This window comes from Miniopterus schreibersii (assembly GCF_964146895.1).
Source record: "Miniopterus schreibersii genome assembly, chromosome: 11".
In the NCBI taxonomy this organism is placed as follows: Eukaryota; Metazoa; Chordata; class Mammalia; order Chiroptera; family Miniopteridae; genus Miniopterus; species Miniopterus schreibersii.
Window position 1 is genome coordinate 41086060 of NC_138111.1, and position 21387 is coordinate 41107446.

Here is a 21387-nt window from a genome sequence, read left to right on the forward strand (position 1 = left end):
TGTTACTTGGAACACTTTTTCCCATAGAAACAATGTTATAAATGGAGTCAAGGTCCCAGAGGGATGCTTGAATATTTCCTAAACTATAATACAGTTAAAAGAGTCCTTGATAGAACAGGGAACTCTGAACCAGAGCTCTTCTGGCTCCAAGGGTCCCTGGGGTGAGACTGAACCCTAAGATTTTGAGGAGGAGCCTGACGTGTTTGGTGAGGGCCCACTTCCCAACACCCTCTAAGTCAGGCCCTGATGGGATTGTCTTGTTGGGTCTTAGGCCCACCCCCTTCCTCTGGGGGTAGGGTGGGTCTTGCCCTTGAGGGATGGGAAGTTTCAACTCTCAGCTGTCCTAGGGAGGAGTCAATCTAGGGGCTGGACCTGAGCACTGCCGTGGTGGACCTTTGCCTAAGGTGAGGGGAAAACATGGTCTTATTTTCTGAAGCAAGATTCTGAGGTGTGGGGAGGCCCAGAGTGGGTGTTTGGGCAGAACTATCTCTGGTCATATGGAAAAGGCCAGGACCAAGCAATGAGCCAGCTCAGGAATCCACCCTAAAATGGGCATGTGCCCGTGCTAGAGAGGAGAGGTACCTCTCATTCTCTCGTGTCTCCACCTCCAAAGGAGACAGTGTGTCTTGGTTCTTCTGGGCCATGGTGGATTCTGGGGTGAGCCTGGGTAGAAGAGACATCAGCAGCACCATGAAGGAAGATATCTGGCACGGAACGTGGTTGCCTTCAGAAGGGAGGAGCAGTCCAAGGCCCACCGAGAGGGCAAAGGACACCCGGGCAAATTGCAGAGAATATCTGTCCCTTACATAGCACCTACTATGTGTCAGAGACTATGCTCAGCACTTTATTAACACACCCAAACTTTCTAATTGCCAATACACTATTACTATCCCATTATACAGATGGGGAAAGTGAGGCATGGAGAAGTTTAACTTGCTTAATATCAGGCAGCTAGTAAGTGGCAGTGCAAGGAATTGAGCCTAAGTAATTTGGCTGCTGAAGCTGGGATCTTCACCACCATGCTTTACTCTCTGTCACACAGAAACATTCCCCAGGGATAGCCCCAGAAATACCTGAAAAGGTGTACATGGCAAAAGGCCAGACCTCCTGCTAGGAAGCAGGATGGGGGCTGGGAAAAATGTGAGTCAAAGCGGCTTTATGTTCCTGTGTGATGAGGGCATGCAGGCTACATGCCTTGCTCGCATTCTGAATTCATCCATTTATTCTTTCAGTACAGATGTATCCGGTGTGGTAATGAATGCCAGAGATAAACAGACAAGTAAGATTTGGTCTCTGTGCTCAAGATGTCATTGTGGCCAAACTGTCCTCCTTTGGCCTGAAAGATGATTGTGTTTATTTTCTTCAGATGCAAAGGGAAGAAGGAAAACGGAGCTCATTCTGTGTTCCTTTTGTGTCCTTTTGGGGTCTTTGTACTTGAAAGATCGTGAGGCATGCATCTCTACTTCCTGTCCTAAGGACTTAACTGTTGCTCTGACTCCCAAGTATCTCACAGCTGAGAGCTCAGCTGAGCTTCCCTTCAGTCTCTCATGGCCGAACCATGCCAGTACCAGCCTTTAATCTGCAAAATGGCAGGGCAGGTTGTGGAAATTCCTATTGCAACTTCATGAGGACGCTAAAACGTGTTCCACGAGCTCTGTTCAAGGTTCACCTCTGCACATAGGTTCCACTTCCTATTTCCAGGCATTTGGGTGTTTTAGAGGACACCATAATTATGCCCCATGTGAGTGGAATACATGCTCTGAAAGTCCCTGGACTTTCCTACCACGCGTTGCACTTGGTAAATGATTAATTACTAAAACAGTCTATGCAATCTGACTACGGTTCTCAGTTTCCCATGGGCATGTGGAGGAGGGGTTGTGGCAAGAAAGTGTGTTAAAAATAAAATACTTCAAAGGCCATTAGTTCCTTATGGTAATAAACACAATTTGAATATTAAAAAGGAAAAGTTGCATGCTAAAAACCATACATTACAGTAAAATTTCCCCCCAATTCTGCAATTTTACAGAACAGTCTGAAGGTAGGTATAGGTTTTACCAAGAAATTTCTGCATATAAAAGTTCAATTCCCCTGGTTGTCTCTGCTCTAGCAGCCCCCTTTCCTCAGGAGACGAACAAGAACCACATGAAAATCTTCTCTCACTGTCTCGTATTTGCATTATAACAACGCTGTCTAGCACTCACATAGTGCTTACTCTGTTTTAGGTGCTGCTTTCTGCCCTTGACATAGGTTATCATTCTGATCCGAGGGAGACTGAGGCACAGAGCCAGTCAGAAACATTATGCAAGGCCATGCCCTCGTGATATTTGCTATACCCAAGTACACCTTGGCTGTTAGGTGCTGAATTTTTTTTTTTAACTTGATGAATTTTTTTTAAACTTAAGTTTACTTCAAAAGGAAACTTCACATCTCTAACAGTAAATGGAAAATCAGCATCACTTGCCATAAATAGGTTAACTATGGAAATGGAAACAATGAACAAAAAACAACGGTATTAACTTCTACCTTATTTCTCTTGCCTGCCAAAGTCAGAGATTTGCTCTTTGTTGAGAGAGAGGAGGAAAGTGGGGAGAAGCAGGTGCTGTAGAGGTGTTAAAAATATATTAAAACCAAAATATAAATACAAAACAAAACAAATAACAAAAAATAAATAAAATTTAAAATCTGTATTAATGCCAGAGTATCCTTAGCATAATCGTAACAAATGAAAGACTTTTGAACACAGTTTTTTTATTATGTGCTCTGGATTCCAAACCTGACTTTGTTTCTTCCTTGCCCTGTGTCATCTGACTGCCCTGAGCTTCAGTTTTCTACCTGAAAATGAGAACCACCTCAGAAGTTTAGCTATAACATATACATGGAGCCTGGCACATAGTAAGCCCTCAATAAATCATTATGAACAATGGTCACTCCTTAGGGTAGAGGAATGACATGCCACATATCTTAGTTCTGTGCTTGATATGGGCTCTCACATGTTCTTTCCTCAGCAGAGCAAGGGCAGGCTAGGAAGGTGGGTGTGACGATTCACAGTCAGCAGTGACAGAGATGCTCGGAGGGCTGTTGATATGAAGAATCTGCTCATTTGCCGAGGGTCCTATATAGGTGGTAAGAAGAGACAGAAAACTTCAAATTTGAATATCTTAAAATTTTTGGAAAACAAGGGAGATCACAGAATCCAGTCTCCCTTAGGTCATGGTCAGGAAACTGAGCCCTTGGGCTGCAGGACCCTGCCCATGGCCCCTAAGCAGTGAGAGGCAGCTGGACCTAGACCCCAAGTGCCTTCAGTTCAAGCCCAGACCCCTCCATCCACATTGAACCTGATGCCCCATGAGCCCCTTCTTCTGAACCAGCCCACTCTAGGCTCTGAAGGCTGGAAGGCACAGAAGACCTATAACCCATATTTTATGGTTTGGGGCCCCGGACTGTAATTTCCAAAGTGATTTTCGGCTTTGATGCTATCTACTTTTTTTGCTAAGATGTTTGTAGCCTTTCTTAGAAAACCAGATAAAAAAAATGACTTCTTGACAAATTCTGATTACATCAATTCTCCAAAAATAAATCCATAACAAGGGAAAACAGTTCAACTTGGGGGTTTGGTCTGTCTCAGGGGAATTTTTTTTTTTTTAATATATCTTTATTGATTTCAGAGAGAGGAAGGGAAAGGGAGAGAGAGAAATAGAAACATCAATGATGAGAGAGTCATTGATCGGCTGCCTCCTGCACTCCCTCTACTGAGGACCCAGGGGCCACCCAGGCATGTGCCCTGACCAGGAATCGAACCACGATCTCCTGGATCCTAGGTCTATGCTCAACCACTGAGCCACACCGGCTGGGCATGTCTCAGGGGAATTTTGATTCATGCTGTGGAAAATGGCCTGGACTCTGCAGCCCCTCTCCAAAGGGGAAAACAAAACAGAGGTCTGCGTGACAGGTTAAAAACCCGGTGCTGAGCGGTGCAGCTAAGTTCCAGATAAATCAGGAAGGAGCAGCCCCCAGCGTCTCTCAGCAAGAGGGGCTGAGAGGGGGAGCTTGTGGACTGAGCGGGAAGAGAGGAAGAGAAATGAGCTCCAGGAGAGAGAACATCATGAAGTGGTCCAGGCTGTGACTCAAGTGTTCAGCATTATAGCCCGTGCTCATGTTCACTCCTGGAACCCTTCTCAAAAAGGGATTTGGATCCTTTTTGGGGAAACAATTTTTTTCTTACAGTTTTTTACAGCAAACAAATGCCCACGTGGCCTGGCTGGGAAGGTAAATGTGTGACAGGGCGGCCAGGCAGAATCAAGTGAACCAGAGGGCACCTGTCTCTTTTAAAAAGGCAGCTGAGGTGCAGCTTCTGGGTTGTTACCATGTAGGACCATGGATGCAGAATGCGAAACGTGCCTGTCATTCAAGATTATCTACTCTTCTATATTCAGCTGAGTGATGCTGGGGCCTTTCTCCTTTACCAACCCTCCTCCTGTTAGGTTCTGCCAGTAGGGGGCACTAGAGGCAGCTAAGATGGCAGGAGATGGGCATAGGGGACTTGCTCTCTCCTAGTCGCTTACTGGAACCACCAGCCTCTCCCCGGCAGTTACCCTCACCCCCGCAGCAACAGCTGGTCCTGGGTCCCAGCCTTCCCTCCCACTCCACCTCCCACAGCCTGGCTGTGCCCCAAGAAAGTACCAGTAGCTGCCATGTGGCTCCCCCTCCTCAGAGGCCCCAGCTCTAGAGCCCCTTCCTTTGGCCTCTGGGTTTTGACAGCCCCAGTTTATCCCCTGCATTCCTCCCAGCCCAGGGGGAGCTCCCTCCTGTGGTCACTGCACACGGGTTACCTCAGATTCCTCTTTTGCCTCCCCAGCACTGCTTTGGTGAATCTGCTACATTAAACCTCTCTGTTGACATACCCCGCGTGGGTTCTGCTTACCTGACTGGACTCTGACTAATCCACTAGCTCTTCTGATTTTAAGAGAAGCCAGCGTAGTTTGTGGGGAAGAAAAACATGTGTCTGGAGGCCAGATTCAGCCTTGTAGCTGACGCGGTGGTACACCCTGGGATGCGGTGGAGGTGTCCCTCTCCAGTTACTGGGAACGTCACCCATGGGAATTGCACTGCTCCACCCATCCCGGGCGGTCCCCTCCGCTGAAGGGAACAGCCTGGTCCAAAAATAAGCCCCTTCTGACTGGGCGATGCAAGGAACAAAGGCCTGGCCCCTAGCTTCCACCTGGGACACTGCTGGAGGGCCCGCTAGCTCCTGAGCTCCTTGCAGGGTTGGCTAAGGCCTCTGGGTTGCAGCCCCACGAGGGGTCAGCTTCTCCATGGCCCAGGCTGCTGCCACCGTTTTAAAAGAAATTTTTACCCTCACCATGCTCGGGTTCGCTGACCTTAGAGAGAGACAGAGAGAGCAACATCAATGTGAGAGAGAAACATCATGCCCCACTGGGGATCAAAGTGGCAGCCTTTTGGTGCAGGGGACGGCATTCCGGCGGGGTCGGCCAGCCGGGGCCCAGGCTCCTTTCACATCCCTCCCGGGCAGCTCCCTGAGAGCTCCCGGTAGGCGGGCTGCATGCATCTCCCCACCTCAGGGCCCGTTTCCGGGGGGCCTGTCTAAGCCAAGGCTGCTATGGTTTGGCGTACAGAGCGCTGAACCCACACAGGAAGCACGTGAAGAAACAGAAACGCTTAATTTCACCAAAAAATGCTCAACTGTAAAAAGGGAAAGGAATGAGGGCCCAAGAGTGTGGGCAAAGCAAAGAGCCGGGGAGCATACCTGGGAGTCTAAGTGAACTCTTCAGTGGAGGGGAAGTGAACAGTACTCAGAAGCAAGACAGGCATTGAGAGCGTGTTGACTTCCCACAGCAGGTGCCATTCCCCAAAGCTGGGGGGACACCGCAGCCACCTCAGCCTTTTCTTTCTCCACAGAGCTTGAGTGGACAGGGAAGAAACACTGCCAGGGACTTCATCTGAATGCGGCTTGAGCTGCTCCACCAGCAGCGGCCCCCACGGCCTAACGGGGGAGTGAGTGCTCGTTTTGCCTCGGCCTCCGGCCATTGGCATGGGACAGTAGTAAATGGCCTGTGCCTCCTCCCTGGTGGGCAGTGTTGCAGCTACTGGTGATGGAGATGCTGACACAGTCCCAGCTTATGGCTGGGGGAGGAGGTGATGCCAGACTGCACCCCTCTGACCCCCAGCCCGCCCAGCTAGGACAGAGAACCAGCTGTGCAGGCTTGTCACCTGCAGCAGGAAGGAGTCTCTGTTGTCACCGTCTGCTGCACTGGCTGGTGTAGGAGAGAAGATGGATCTGGGCCAGCTCTGCCCTTCGTGGATCTACAGCTGGCAGTACGTGCACCTCCATGGCCTGTCCCACTTTGGGGAACATGAAATTGCTTTTTCATTAAAGTATAACACGTTCCTTTCCCTGCTGCCCCCTTCTGCAGCTCAGCACGTTTGCTGATCAGCAGGTTGGTCAGCACAAGTCAGATCATGTCAAAGGGGAGAGGTGGGGAGGCAGGGGTCAACCACGCTGTAATATTTAACCATATTACTTAAAAGCAACTGGAGAAAACTCATTTTAATTTTCAACTTCAAAGAGAGGCCAAGGCCAAGGGAATTATTGTAGAATCCCCTGGGGACATATTGAGGAATAACATTTTGAAGGGCATGAAAAATAAAATAAGTGAGGCCTCTCTTTTATCAGAGATCTGTGGCCCCACTGGCTCCTGTCTCTGTAGGTCTGACATTGTCAGGGGAGCAGAAGAGACATAAAAATATCCATTGTCAGTACAAGTGTGAGAGACAATCACACTCCTAAGATGTGTCACTAAGTCACATCTCTGAATGTGTGTTCTGATGAATAAAGATACAGAGAAGTGAGGCTGGGAGTGAACCACTGCAGGGATCCGATTAGCAGCATCTCACTATCAGACGAGCGGCAAAATCCGGCTGCTGGTGCACACACATGCTCCTGGGAGACAGACGGAGTTCAGCTGGCACCCACTTCCCTTACTGGGAATATTTAACAGGCCCAAACCTGCCAGGGTATTTCAAGTGGCAGCATTCCACTTTCTGGCAATCGTGTGTTTCTAAAATACGTACTATTGCAGTTGGCCACCATAATTTAAAGAACTGTCTTAGATACAGCCTCCTTCATCTCTTCAAGAAAGAATGACTGGGCCACTGCTGTGTGGCAGGCCCTGGGCTTGGCTCCAAAGAACAGGCCTCAGGACAAGTAAATAATTACAGGTGTGCCGGGTGCTATGCTGGAAGGACCTAATCTTTTTCGGGAGCAAGGACACCCTCCCTAAGGAGATAACAGGCCTCTGAGACGCAGCAAATAAGGGAGAGCTGGGTACATTGAGAGATGGGGGGGGAGAGAGTTCCTGGGAAGAAAATCATCTCCAGAGCCCAATTGTGAGGCAGCATGGCACAGAGACAAGGCTGAGGGCAGCCCCAGAGGGGAGGCAGTGAGGGCTGGCTGGGGAAGGTGGGCAGGGCCATTATGGGGTGCCTTCCAAGCTAGGGTATCGATTTGTGGCTTTACACTTTGACATAAGTAGGGAGGTGACACAGAGTGAATTGAAAAGGGGTAAGGCGAGGTGGAGAGGTGAGTTAGGAAGCACATGTTCTTGTCCAGAGGTGAGACGACCGTGGTTTGGATCAGCATGAGTAGCATATAAAGGACAGGCTGAAAGATATTTCAAAATATCTTTTTGAAAAACTTACAGGGGTGAAATTAGCAACATTTGGAGACCAAGGATGTTGAATGTGAAGAGTGACTCCCAGGGCCCTCGCTTGCCTAGGTAGGCTAGGTGGCAGTGTCTGTCTCTGATGCTAGAGACCAGGAGGTGGAGCCGGCTGGGAGTGGGCAGTGGGGTGAGGACCTGGCAGGCCTGAGAGGCAGGTCAGCTTTGATCGGGAATTGCTCTGAGCTTTCCGAGGGCACACGTTGAGATGCAGGTTTGGAACTGGTATAGTTATGCAGGTAGAGAAAAGTTTAGGAGTCAAACAAATAAAGGAGATGATACAAATATGGAGCTTTCAAACTTTTTAATGAGGATCTACAATAAGAAATGTATTTTACATCACACACACACACACACACACACACACACACACATGCCCCGAACACAAGTACCCTTATCAATTCACACCGGTGTCCTGTATGCTGTTCAGTGACCCTCTGTTCTTCCTCCCAATGCTGGTCCCGACCTTCTGTGTTGATTTAATGACCAGACAGTGCAGTGCTATCCACAATTTGAACAGTCTCATTTAGAGTACATGAGGAGAAAAAAAGAGAGTCCAACACAGAGCCCTGAGGACATGAGGGCTCAACTAGAGGGGGTGGCGCTTAGGGAGAAGCTGGAGAGGATCCGATGGAGAGGTGGGTGGAAAGGCCCGGGGGCCAGCGAGGGCTCTCCTGACACTTGCGAGATGAATACAGGGATCCAAAGAAATCTCCAAAGCCAGCAAGTGCCAAGTCTCCACCTCGGACCCCTTTTTTAGAGCAAGGAAGCCTCTCCTGAAGCCGGCAGCCGCCTTCCCTTTGATCTCATTGACCAGCCTGGTCACGGGAGCAGGGCCCAGCCAATCACTGAGGGAGGCAGCAGCTTTACCATGGTTGGCTGAGGCTGGTTAATAGCCTCACCAGCGGGGCTGGGTGGGGTGAACCCCTGACCAATACCCCTAACCAGGAATGGAGGAGGGGAAACAGTTTCGCAGACTCCTTGCTACTTAAAGTGTGGTTCAGGGACCTGCTGCATGGGCCACACCTGGAGCTTGTTAGAGATGCAGCATTTCAACTGCCCTGCTCTGACATTTTGTTATTTTACTCAAACTGGCATGAAAACATATTCTAAGAATTGAGACAACATTAATTCATTTGAGAAAATGTCCTGTTGTAGTTCTGATAATATTTAGCAACCTCAGTATAAAGGCACTGCTTCCTTGTGGGGCATTTAAACTTCCATGGTCTGTGACCCAATGACTTTTCCAGTCTCTGATTTCATTGCTCATCTCACCCACCCCCTCTCCTATCCCATCAGTCTACCTATCTTTGCCTAAACAGGCCAAACCCTTTTGTGCTGTTTCCTTAGTTGGAATACCTTTCTCCCTAAAATATCCTTCGATGCCTTGAAACTCACTCGAAGCATTTAAAGCTTCTCTGCTAAGGCTTCTGCACACTGGCTCGAAATGACCTTGGTCACTGATCCTCTCAGAACTCAGCAGCCTCCTGTCTGTCTCAGCTGGAGCTTATATTTACCTTGCAGTGTTGTTGTGAGAATTAAAAACAGTAAATGAATGGTACCTGGCACATGGTGATACTTAAAAAATTATTATTACAATTGTTTTAGATGTATTTTTCATGTTGAACCATGTGAAATCTGAAAAAGTGAAAACTACACATATTTCAATTTAAACAAGGTACTCACGGCTACTCTCTCCAATGCATCAGTGGTGAGATGGTCAGCGCACTCCATTTTCACTTATCTTTCAAAAAATAAATAAACTTGGGCCCCTATTGATTTTTTTAAATGTGAGACTATTATATATGAAAAGATAATAACTTATGCCTAAATCTCACTTTCTCATTCAGAGAGAGGAATATTTTTAATGAATTATTCAATTTTCCTCTGTGCAAGACACTGGTGACTCATTTAAAATAAATACATGGTTTGAAAAGGGAAAGAGAGAAAAAAAAAATAAGACTCTGAATTTGTTTTTCAGTTTTTGTGGATTAAAAAAGTGGGAATCATGTGTGTTTGAGGCTCTCAATTAAATTTATAAAATTTGAAAAAATAATCCTGAGTTTGATGATAACTCCTCTGTGAGTACAATCTTGCCCGTTGCCTCCTTGTTTTGATTTCCAACACCTGTTTAAGTGTAGTGAACTGTTCATCTCAATACGCTTAAATAAAGGTTTCTGTTCATCTGAGTGTCACTGGCCCATAACAGTTTACAGTTACTGTGATGGCACATTCACAGCTTCATCACACTCCTGGCTATTAGGACACATAACTTCAGTCCCTCAAAATAAACAGAGAGTGATTCACCCTTCTGAGGCAGTAAATAGCAACATGGGTAGACCATTACCATCCTTATACTTCTTAATACACCTATAACTTGGGAACACATCCCTTCTGAAATATTTTGTATATATTGTGATATATGCTAGAAGAAACATTGTGTTCCAAAGACAGGTTCTTGTTTCCAAGGTTTTAAGAAGAGGAAGCAAAATCTCAACATCCATATTTCCCAGTTCAATGAAAGATCCACTCTGTAATAGCAGCAAAAAATGTAGGAGGGGAAATCAAACCAAGAGACAGGAGTACACACATTTAGTGTTGTTTCCTCCCAACTCAACTCTCCTTCCTGCTTCTACCTTCTACCCCCATCCCACCCCGAATCTGTGCCTAGGTCATCACCTGTTCAACTGAAAAACAAAAAATCAGACTGAATCAGAAGCACTATTATAGAGCTACTATATCCCAGACATTTCAAGTGATCTCAGGCTCTACAAAGCTGACATTTCTCTCTTTTCAAGGGCCTTATTATTTAATGCTAATGAAATAAAAGAAAATTAGTATTTATACTCCAGTATGAAGGCTCATTCAAAACATGCAGTCATTAAAAATAATGTTTTCAAAAACATGTTGTTCTAGTGAAAAAAGCAAAATACAAAGTGACATATACAGTGTGATTCTAACTTTGTAAATAATACCCATTAATGTCTTCATACATTCAGAAAAGAATTGGGGAACAAATTGGCAGGCTAAGCATACCTGTCTACTTTTTCCCCTCCCCAAATTCCATTAAAATGCCAAACAAAAAAAGTAGTTATAATCAAAGATCAGAAAATTTGAAGAAGAATTGGATTGATGGAGTGATAAGAGTAGAAAAAAAGACAGGAGATGGATACTGCAGAGGTCAGAGCTGTTTTTACACTAAGGCTCTAGAGGAAGTTCAGTGTCAGGGTTAACCAGCACAGTGGGAGGGGCTGGTCATTAAATTAAACGATTGCGTTATGAACTGCTGCGCCGGTCAGGATCCACCCGAAATAAGCCAGTCAGAGAAAGACAAATACCGCATGGTCTCACTTATATGTGGAATCTAATGAACAAAATAAACTAACAAACAAAATAGATCCAGAGACATGGAAACATGCAACAGACTGACAAATCTGGGGTGGGGGGTGAGGAAAGAGATTAACCAAAGGACTTATATGCATATATATGCATAACCCAGGGACACAGACAATAATGCGGTGAAGGCCTGGGGGGGGGGGGCAGATGCAGGGTGGAGGGGGTGAATAGGGGAAAAAAGGGGACATCTGTAATACTTTCAACAATAAAGATAAAAGATAAAATAAAAATTGTGGAATTATAAAAAAATTGAAAACGATACTCTATATTCTCACTAACAATGAGACTACTGAATGCATATTAGGATTTATTTGTAGATGGGAAACAGAAGATCAATATTGAAGAGAATTTCATGAGGCAGGACACAGAACCCACTTCATATTTACAAGTCACTGGCCTTCATGCCAACTGGTATAAACCCAGGCAGTCAAATCCTGCCCTGGCTTAAGGCGTCTGCTCTGATCCAAAGTGGCCACAGAATTATGGTCTCCTTCCAGTTTTCCAAGGATCCACGAAGAAATGAAATCTCTTCTGGCTTATATGTGGATTAAAATGGAAGCTGAGCTAGTCTAGAACAGAATTTGTTCTCTTATTTGAGACTCACTAGGTTCATTCCGGGGTGAGTGTGAGTCTTGTGTGGCATCTAATTTCACCTTCCCTCACATGCTACATGTTTTCTGAGGAGCTGTTTGTGCTCTGTCAGCCTAAAGATGCCTCCATTTCAATCTTCTCCTTGAGCGAGCGAGTGAGTGAGTGAGTGAGAAAGGGGAGGTGGTGGTGGTGGAGGGGGGAGTTTCAAAAGCAGAGAAAACAAGGAGAGGAGGAAATGGCCAGTGTTCACTGAACCCACACGTGTGAAAGGCTAATCCAGAAATCACTCAGAATCACCAGACCCTGCTGACATCGCTCGCTACGCACACACTCACCTCCCCACCTCCCGCAAAGCCTCACTTCCTGAACCAAAGTGACCTTCTGAAATCTGGCCACTCAACCTCAGCTCTTGGCCCCATGCCCCTTCTCTGCAGCAGCCTCTACACACCATTAGCTTCCTTCCAAAGTCCCCATCTAGCTCTTACCCAGAGCAATGTGCTTTTCCTGTTTTCAAGAGAAGGGTATGGGCCAAGTAACTAGTAAACAAAGGCTGGGCAGAGGCTGTTAGAGGTTCCAGGGCATTTACGTACATACTGCATGGAGAGTCTGAAAGGAGGCTGAGGTTTCAGGGGCTCTGACCTGGAAGGCAGAACAAGGCTTGGAACACGGCTGCACTCAGTGTTCAGAACAGCACTCATGGGGTGGTCATGCTCAAAGGAACAGAGCGTTGAAAGAGTGATTATGTGTTAAGATAGTTTGGCTGTCAACCAAATAACATGTTGCTGCCTACTGCCAAGCCAGGCACTGCTGCTGATTGGTGAATTTTTAAGAATGATGACAATAAATAAATAATAAAGTGGTTTAAAGGCAAAACATCATTTCCTAGATGGGTTTCTTGTCCAAGGGATGGGAATTGGGATAGGAGGACTTTAGCTTGGCTTCCGATGGGTCCCAGAATGTTCCTCTAGAGAAGGTGGGCTTCTGTCCATACTCCTCCCAGAGTATCCATTTACCATCAGTCCCATGCTATCTATATGAACTTTGGTGAATCATCACTCTCTGTCTCTTGTAGTTTCTCCACCTTTAAATGGAGTTGATATTATTGGCCCCTTACTCTCACACTCAGTGCTGGGTAAGTGATGAGATGAATGAGAACAGGAAAGTTGGCCTGGAGTGAAGAAGATAGGGCAGAACAGAAGGAAGCCCAGGCAAAAGCCTGAAGGCCTCCTGAAACTGACTCTAGGGTGATTTTTGGTGTTTGACTGGCTCTTTATTGGACTCTTTCCCCCATCCCCCAGCCCCGAGGACCTGGCCTGCTCTTCTGCTTGTGTTTCTGTCCCTTCGAGACTGATGAAGACCAGGGCTTTTTCTCTCAATGCTGTGCTCTTCCATGATCACTGAAGCAAGCACACATCTACTTTCATTTTCTACTTTCCAAAAAGTCTTTTCACTGCTAGTGGTTGTGGGAAATGTGGGCATACCACCACACAAATATCAGGGAAACCACAAGTAATAAAAGTATTTTTAAAACTAGAGGTCAACTGGCTTTAGTTACCCTTGGTCACTGGGGACTGACACTCACACAGCGGCAATGCATATGGTTCAGAATGGAAGCTGAGTCACAGTAAAAAACAAAACAAAACAATTATTTAATCATTTATATAGTTTTATGAAAACAAACACAAACATGCAAAAATAACTGTAACATAAATCCTTCACAGGTATGTCTCAATGGTCATGGAGACATGTGGTTCCCAGCAATATGTCCTATTTCTGTATCGATTCTTTCCTCTTCCTCAACTACTCTCTTCATATCCTACAGATTCTTCTATACTTTCTCCTCGATGCCCCACCTCATTCAAGATAAACGTCAAATATTCTGAGCCCCGGGATCTTATGTAAAGTCACTACTCCCTTTCATTCCCCTGCCAGTTCTTGGATTATACTCTTTCCTACCCAATTTCTCACCAAAACAAACAAAAAACCACCACCAACAAAAACACCGCTCTGGAGCCACAGGATCCTCCTTAAAGGACATGGAGGTGAAGAACCTGTCTGACAAACTACAAGGCATTGTTTATCCTTTATTGGAACTGGAGGAGGGGAAATACAGAGACTTACTTGCTCAAATATTTGTGTGATCACAGGAACTAGGCCTGACTTGTCCTAATGCCCAGTCTGATCACACCCGCCCTCAGTTTTGGTCTAAAACAAACCCAACCCTCTGAGTGGGCAGTTCTCATAGGGAGTGCTGTCCCTCCTTCATTTAATACTTAATAGCATCTCCAGGGCGCTACCATTTTCCTGTTCTTGGGACCCAACTCCTAAGGCAGATGTTATAGTTGGGAATCCTGGGTCTTTCCCAGCTTTTCAGAATTACAACAGTAATAATAAAAATGATGGTGAGGATGATGGCAGCTAACTTAGGGCATTTTCCATGTGCCGGGTAATGTGTAAACATCTCACACTTTGTCTCTTCTGGTTTCCAAGTCCTAAAGAACTGTATTAGTTATCTATTGCTGTCTAACAAGTTGCCACAAAACTTGGCAGCTTAAAAGCAACACACACTTATCTTCTCACCATTTCTGTGTATTAGGAATCTGGGCATGACTTAGCTGAGTTCTTGGCCTCAAGGTCTCCCGATCGAGGTGTTGCTTAGGTTATAGTCGACCTCCAGGCTCACCTGGGCCAGGGTTTGATTCCAAATTCACATGGTCATTGTCAGGATGCAGCTCCTCACTGGCTCATGGACTAGGGACCTCAGATCTCCACCGGCTGTTGGGCAGAAGCTTCCCTCAGTTCCTTGTCTCATGGGCCTCTCCAGTATGGCAGCTTCCTTCCTCAGAGGGTGCAAGCTAGCAAGACAGCGAGATAGTGCTAGCAAGGCAGAAGTCACAGTCTTTTGTAACCTATTCATGGAAGTGACATCCACCACCTTTGCCATTTTCTGTTGGTTAGAATCAAGTCACTATGTCCAGCCCACACTCAAAGGATATGGATCACTGGGGGTCATCTTAGAAATCTGCCGACCTCAAGACCAATTGGGGAAGGAGGGAGAAAGAATTATTTTTAAGATTTTTAAGGATAATATCAAGACTAGAAGATAAAAGTAGTTCAGGGTAAGGACTGAAGCTAATAAAGGTAGAAGTTAGGAGGTAGAATGTGGACGTACCTTATAGCATTTTTTGGTCCTGTGTTTCTCTCTCTCCTAGCTTATAATATGAAGGCAGAGCTGAGGAGATGAAGCTCAATGTTTTATATGTATTTATTGTGCAAAGAACTGCTTTTTCCACTGTGAAAGTAAATGGGAAAGAATGGTAATGGAGTAGTGGGGTAGAGGAAGAGCAAAGAGGAGCTGAAGGTAATCTCTCCGGACAGAAGTGACCCAGGCAGCCTCTGGGTAGCAGACTTTTGACAGGGACATGCATCCAATAAAAAAAGAAAGAATTAGGACACTAACCAGATCTAGAATAAGGTGTCTGCAACTAAAAGATAGTCAAGAGGGGAGAAACAAATTCTGGACAAAAAAGAGAAGGCTGGCTCTAGAAAGATTCTTTGAGGCAACGTTACATAGAGCAGTGGTGTGGGGGAGAGGACAGGGAACATTTTTTAGCAGCATCTACCAAAACAAATTTTATTAAATATATATTTTATGAGAGGAAGAAGGTTGCAGGACTTTAAAGAGCTTTTAATATATTAGTATGCTCTGTGAGACCCCACGATGTGTGTGAGGGAAGGTGCGGATTGAATAGAGAGTGCTTCTCACAAGTTTTTATTTGTTTTGTATGGAGGTGGTAATATGCTACACACTTTCGGGAATGCTCTTTTATCAAATGCCTGTGGCCTTTTTGCAGGGAGCAGGAAGGGTGGGATCTGGTTCAAACATTTCTAGTATGTCAAGAATGGTGGCCAGTGGTTGAGTAATAAGCAAAATATTTTTATTGAACACCTATGTGATAAGCAGAAATGACCCTAGGATCTCAACATTTGGACACCAACAATGGGAAAGATACAAAACCAGAATCTGAGCAGAAGTCACCATATCATCACCTTTTACAACTATCCCCAGCAATGCCCTCAAATTCCCAAAGCTCTGTTTATTACAACTCTCCTCTCCAGCACTCTCTTTCTCCCTCCTGCTGATGTTCATCTTTCTTGTTAATAGGGAAGGAATCGGGTAGTTCACCCCATGGGCTTTTCTCTTGGGATTTTTTCAGTATAATAGTGTGAAGGTAATAAAGGGAGATTCATTGAGAGAGGCATGACAAACATCTTAAGAGCCTTTTAAAAAATGTCTTTTTAGTACAGAGAAAGAAAGAAGAAATCAGGGAAGGACTTTCTGCCAAACCACGAACAAGATAGTTCATCAAGAAATGCTAATTTCTCCAGCATTCGTGGGGAATTACCCACTGTGGGGATTAAGACACCCGTGCTCTTTTAATCAAAGGATGGGAGACCTCCCCTCAAATAACTGGGAGTCCTATCCTGCTCAGAACAAGACAGCTATGAGAAGCCACTCCTTTCTCTAGTACACAATGCTGTGTTTTTAAGTTAATTCTCCAACAATATTATAGTTACTTTCAATGGTTAATGAATAGCTTCTAAGTGCCTGCTTCATTTAATTGTCCAAAGGCCAATTGGTACAGAGTGTATAAAGCTATGAGCTGGCTAATGAGAGCATTCTCTCTGAGCAAGGGAAGCAGGGGAGTGGCAGGGTCAGGGAGCCGGGTTCCAAAGGCGCAGGGATGCGGATCAGAGCTGGAGCAGTGCTCTGTGCCCTTGCCCTCCTCACGGGCTTCCTGACCATCTGCCTGGGGGCCTTCTTCATCTCCTCGGGCTCCACCTTCAACTGTTGGTGGAACCTGATCCTGGCCTATTTTCTTCTGCCTCTGGGGTTTGTGATCCTTCTGAGTGGAATTTGCTGGAGCACCTACCACCAGGCGAGTGAAAACAAAGGGATGTTCAGCCATGTGCTCAGACCACACCTTGCTCATGGTGCTGTGGCCCTGGCCACAGTGGACAGGTATGTGCCGAGAAGCCAGCTCTGTGCTGAGGGCTGAGATGGGGCTGAGTTCGGAGAAAGCGGACTTCTAATTCCACTTTGGTGCTTACATGTTTCGTGGGGCTATATGTCTAGAACCGAGGCTTTATCATCTGGGAATTACTCTGGGGTTAGTTATTAGGAATAACAGTGCTGCCTCTGGGGAAAACCATGAAGTCAAGGAAATTTGTCTCAGAGATACCCCCACACACGCATTGAACACCCACCTAAGCCAATTGAAGAGGCCCAACTCTAAGGTTCTTTTGCTGCATCATGGCAGCGGTCCCTAGAGGCTGGTGGTTAGTCATTCTTCCTAACCTGGCTTCCAGGTTATAAGGAAAGCAAATCCAGAACCTAATTCTGCCACACAGCAAAGGAGCAAGCAGGCATAAAATCAGTCCTGCAACTTCGTTATGAACTCAGTGAAGTCCCAGCTTCATATCCTCTTAGGTATTGTGATCATACTTTTATGAAAGATTCATTTGAGGCACAGCAATAATATTCCAGAGGTAAGATTCAGTTAACCTTGCCACATTGTACCCATTAGGATGGCTATTGTAAACACACACACACACACACACACGCATGCACGCACGCACGCACACACAAAACAAGTGTGAGCAAGGGTGTTGGGAAATTGGAAACCTGGCACTGCTGGTAGGAATGCGAAGTGGTGCCGCCACTGTGGGAAATGATATGGAGGTTCCTCAAAACATTAAACACAGAATCACTATTTGACCCAGCAATTCCACCTCTGGGTATATAGACAAAAGAATTGAAAGCAGGGGCTTGAACAGATTATTCGTACACCAATATTCTTAGCAGCATTCTCCACACTAGCCAAAAGGGAGAAACAACTTAGTCCATCAGTGAGTGAATGGATAGACAAAATGTGGTGTGCACACACAATGGGTATATTTCAGTTAAGCTCATGGTTAGTACCAGACAAGCAAAAACCTCCTAATTCTTGGCTGAACACAGGACCATTTAGGGATAAAACATCAGGCCTCATCCTTAAGGTACAGGCTTCAAGACTCCATAGATTCTTTTACCCTCTTCATCTAAAATACTTTAATGACTCCATGTATTTTACATAAAAGTAATTTTACTCATGACTTCATTTTTGACATTATTATGCTAATTGATACTAATTATAATAACCACAACCCATTTCCAATGTTTATTATACTGACCAGCAAGGACTCTGGATTTGATAAAAAAATTAAGACAGCTGAAGTGATTGTAGAAGATGCTTCTAGAGAGCTGATTTGATTTTGCATAAATGTTAGAAAATTGCCTCCGGGGTTTGAATTCCTGATAAGAGTAACTGATTACCTTTGAGTGTAGCTTAAATTTACCAATGCATGCATCACATCACGCTGTTTGTGCAGAAATGCTTTAAAGGAAGTTATGGACCTCATGACGCCCCGTTCGCTGTCTCTCGCCGCTGCATCTCGTAGGTGTCCAGCCCACTCGAATGGCCAGCAAGTCGGCCAATGGGAAGTCACATTTCTCAGGAGCGTTTGCATTCAACATGGTGCCCAGGTTGAGGGATTAAAGCAAATGCGTTTGCAGTGGTGGCATTCAGGGCACTGGGCCTAAGAACTGCTGGAGGGAGGGGTTGGGAGAGGTGAATGGGATTGGGGGGGCACGCAGCAGTCATCCTGGAGCCTCTTAAATCACTTGAGGGGACAGCTCACCTTACTGTCTCCAATGTCTTTGCACATGTGCCCATGACACAGCCTTGGCTATTCCGAGTGAAGGCTGAGATGTGGGCTGTACAGTAGACAGCGGCTTCAGCCATTTGGCTTTGGGCCTGGTCACATTTGGAAGAGAGCTGTGGCTAAAGTGGCAATCCCTGCTCTGTTGTGGTTACACATCACAAACACTCCCTGCAGGCACTGGAAGAATTCACTCTATAAATACATAGCTGAACCAAGCTCACCCTCTCTCTTCCTCACCTCCTTGCTACCCCCAGTCCCATTCATGATGGAGAAGCCGGAAGGATTCAGCAATTAGCAAACTGGGCAAGGTCACCAGCTCTGGCATGAATGGCTCTGGCCTGATGATATGGAAAAAGCTGCAACCGGAATCTACATAAAGTTCTCAGTTGAAATAGTTTGGAAAATGAGGGGTTTTTGTGTGTTTTTTTGTTTTTAACTAGCTGCTGACACTTTAAAGTGATGGGAAAGAGAGAAGCATCTGACAGAGCTCAATGGCTATGAGGACGTGAGACAGTGAGTGCAATTGAGTAGAAGATGCTGTGTGTGAATGGGGACGCGGATGTGGCTGGACTGGATAATTGGGTAGCGAAGTTCCATAGTCAAGGCTCCCATGTCCCCTACCCATGCTAAGGATCTCACACTGAAAGTCCCTGGTTCCAATGAGTAAGAGAGAGGGGGAAGCTGGGAATAACCTACTGGGAAAAGTATGCCTATTGAGACCCACATCTTATGGCTGATAAGGAGGGCTCTGCTGGAAGAGCAACACATTTGTAAAAACCCAGTGATGCCAAGGAAGAAATACACCTGTTTCAAGTCAATGCTTCATAACAGTTTAACTTCGTACAAGGTGATCTGAGAGTGGCAGACATATGCTTCTCTGGCCTGAACCACTTAAATAACATGTGCATATTTGTGGCATTGTGTCCCCCAGGCCAGATTTTCACCCTCCTGCTTATGAAGAAAGTCTGGATGCTGAAAAGCAAACCTGCCCTGCGGACAGAGAGGCCTTGGATGTCCCCCCACCTCTGTACACAGAGATGGACCTCGGATGTGAGGATGAAAATAGTGCTCACCGAGAGGCACCCCCATCCTATGAGGAGTCGGTAGTGGACAAGGTGGCAGCAGCAGCGCCATCGCAGGAGGCCCAGAGGCGAAGCCAAGAGTGCTGAGGCAGGGGAGCTCTCGGTGCAGGACGCCCCCTCACGGAACACGGCTGCTAAAATTAAAAGCAGGCAAGGGACTGTGGGAGGAAAAGCCAAGTCAGTGATCCTGGGCAAGAGCTCCCCGAGAGGATCTTGAGTCTCTAAGAAATCTTGTCAGCTTTATTATATTTTGTTTTACCACAAGAGGACAAGTCGGATGGCTGGCCTGATGCTTTAGAGCTTGGACAAGATCCTTCCTCTCTCTGGGCCTCAGTTTCCTCCTCTATTGCGTGAAGAATTTATGCTGGGATTAATATCTAACAATTATGGAATGCTTTTTATATGGCAGGCTCTGTGCTATGAACTTTCTGTGCTTTTTATTTAGTCTTCATGATAACCTTCAGAGATGGGTGCAGTGGTTATCCCCATTTTACAGATGCATAAACTGAGGCTATGAGAAGTTAAGAAACTTTTCCGGTAACATACAGTTATTTCCAGGGGGATGAAGGAGGGTCCATAGAGGGGCATGGGGGATGTACTTACTTCCAACTTTTGTGCTAGGTTAACCTTGTCTTGCTTCCCTCCTCACAGGGAGCAGTTTGGACTTCTCTCCCTGTTCAGGAAGTGGCCCTAACGGGAAGTGGAGCCCCAGGGTTATTGCAACACATTAAAGCCCTTGGAAAGGCAGCAGAGGTTGCTTTAGGTTCAGCTGCTGGATTCTCTTTTAAAATGTAAATAAGGCCTCCAGGTTTTCTGCCCAGGAGCTTGACCCTCACCTCTTGGTATAGTTTCCTTTCATCTCATCCTTATAATGATAATGAAAGATGATTCCTAGTGGTAACAGGCAGCTGCTGGTGAATGGGTACCAGAGGGGCTTTGGCCAGTGATAGGAAGGATGAGATCCTTCAAGGAGGAAGAGGGTCATCACGATGGGATGGGGTCCCCTTGGCCTTCTCTCCGTGATTGCTGACTGCACAGATTAAGCATGTCCTGAAAAATATATGGGAAGCCACATAAAAGGAAATCCTGGTCCCTTTAAACGAAGCATGAATTTGGGCATCTGCAATTTCAATTCTTGACAGCAAGGGGATAACTAGATATGCAGGTAGTCAAATAGGAAGGTGATAATTTATTAGCAGAGCAATTTATTATTCCTCTCTTATCTCTTTCTATCCCTCTACTGAGATGGGGATCCTGAAATTTTCTCTGGGGCCTGAGCACATTCACTGGCCTGAACAAGCTCTATCACTGGGCTTTCATCCAGTTTGCACTTGTAATAGATGGTTTTTCCAACTACTGGTAGTCATGTGAAACAAATGTTAATTTTGGTTTACATAATAATACTGTTTTAATCTCTTTACTGTAATAAATTTTGTACTTAAACTTTCCCTTTTCTGCCACTGTTTTGTATCAGAAAAAAATATCAATAGAGGAATGTAAGTCAAAGTTTGATTCTCTACGTGGAAAGAACACAGCATCCAAATGAGTTAATCTCTTTGCAAAACCAAACATTACTGAAGAAAAACTGTTGATTCAGAAAATTAGCCAGGTGCTTTTAGAAAAGAAATACTACTAACAGGCATTTATTGCCTTTAAAAAAAACACACATATGTACTCAGAAGCAAGCATCAACTATTACCCCAAACAAAGCCTACTTTTGAAAGGCCCGGCAATTAAAACCCACTGGGCAAGTCAGACATAAGTGTCCTGTGTGGTTAATAATAATTCACTGGCCACCCTGGAGGATTCACTCAGGG

At 45.6% G+C, this 21387-nt stretch overlaps 1 protein-coding gene across 1 annotated transcript; it reads left to right on the forward strand.

Annotated features, from left to right (window-relative positions):
- Nucleotides 1-16368: 16368 nt before the first annotated feature.
- Nucleotides 16369-21073, forward strand: TMEM252 (transmembrane protein 252). The gene is made up of 2 exons (XM_081151151.1): nucleotides 16369-16746; nucleotides 19420-21073. Exons 1-2 carry the CDS (start codon nucleotides 16469-16471, stop codon nucleotides 19655-19657), a joined length of 516 nt encoding a protein of 171 aa, XP_081007277.1. The 5' UTR covers nucleotides 16369-16468; the 3' UTR covers nucleotides 19658-21073.
- The last annotated feature ends 314 nt before the right edge of the window (nucleotides 21074-21387 follow it).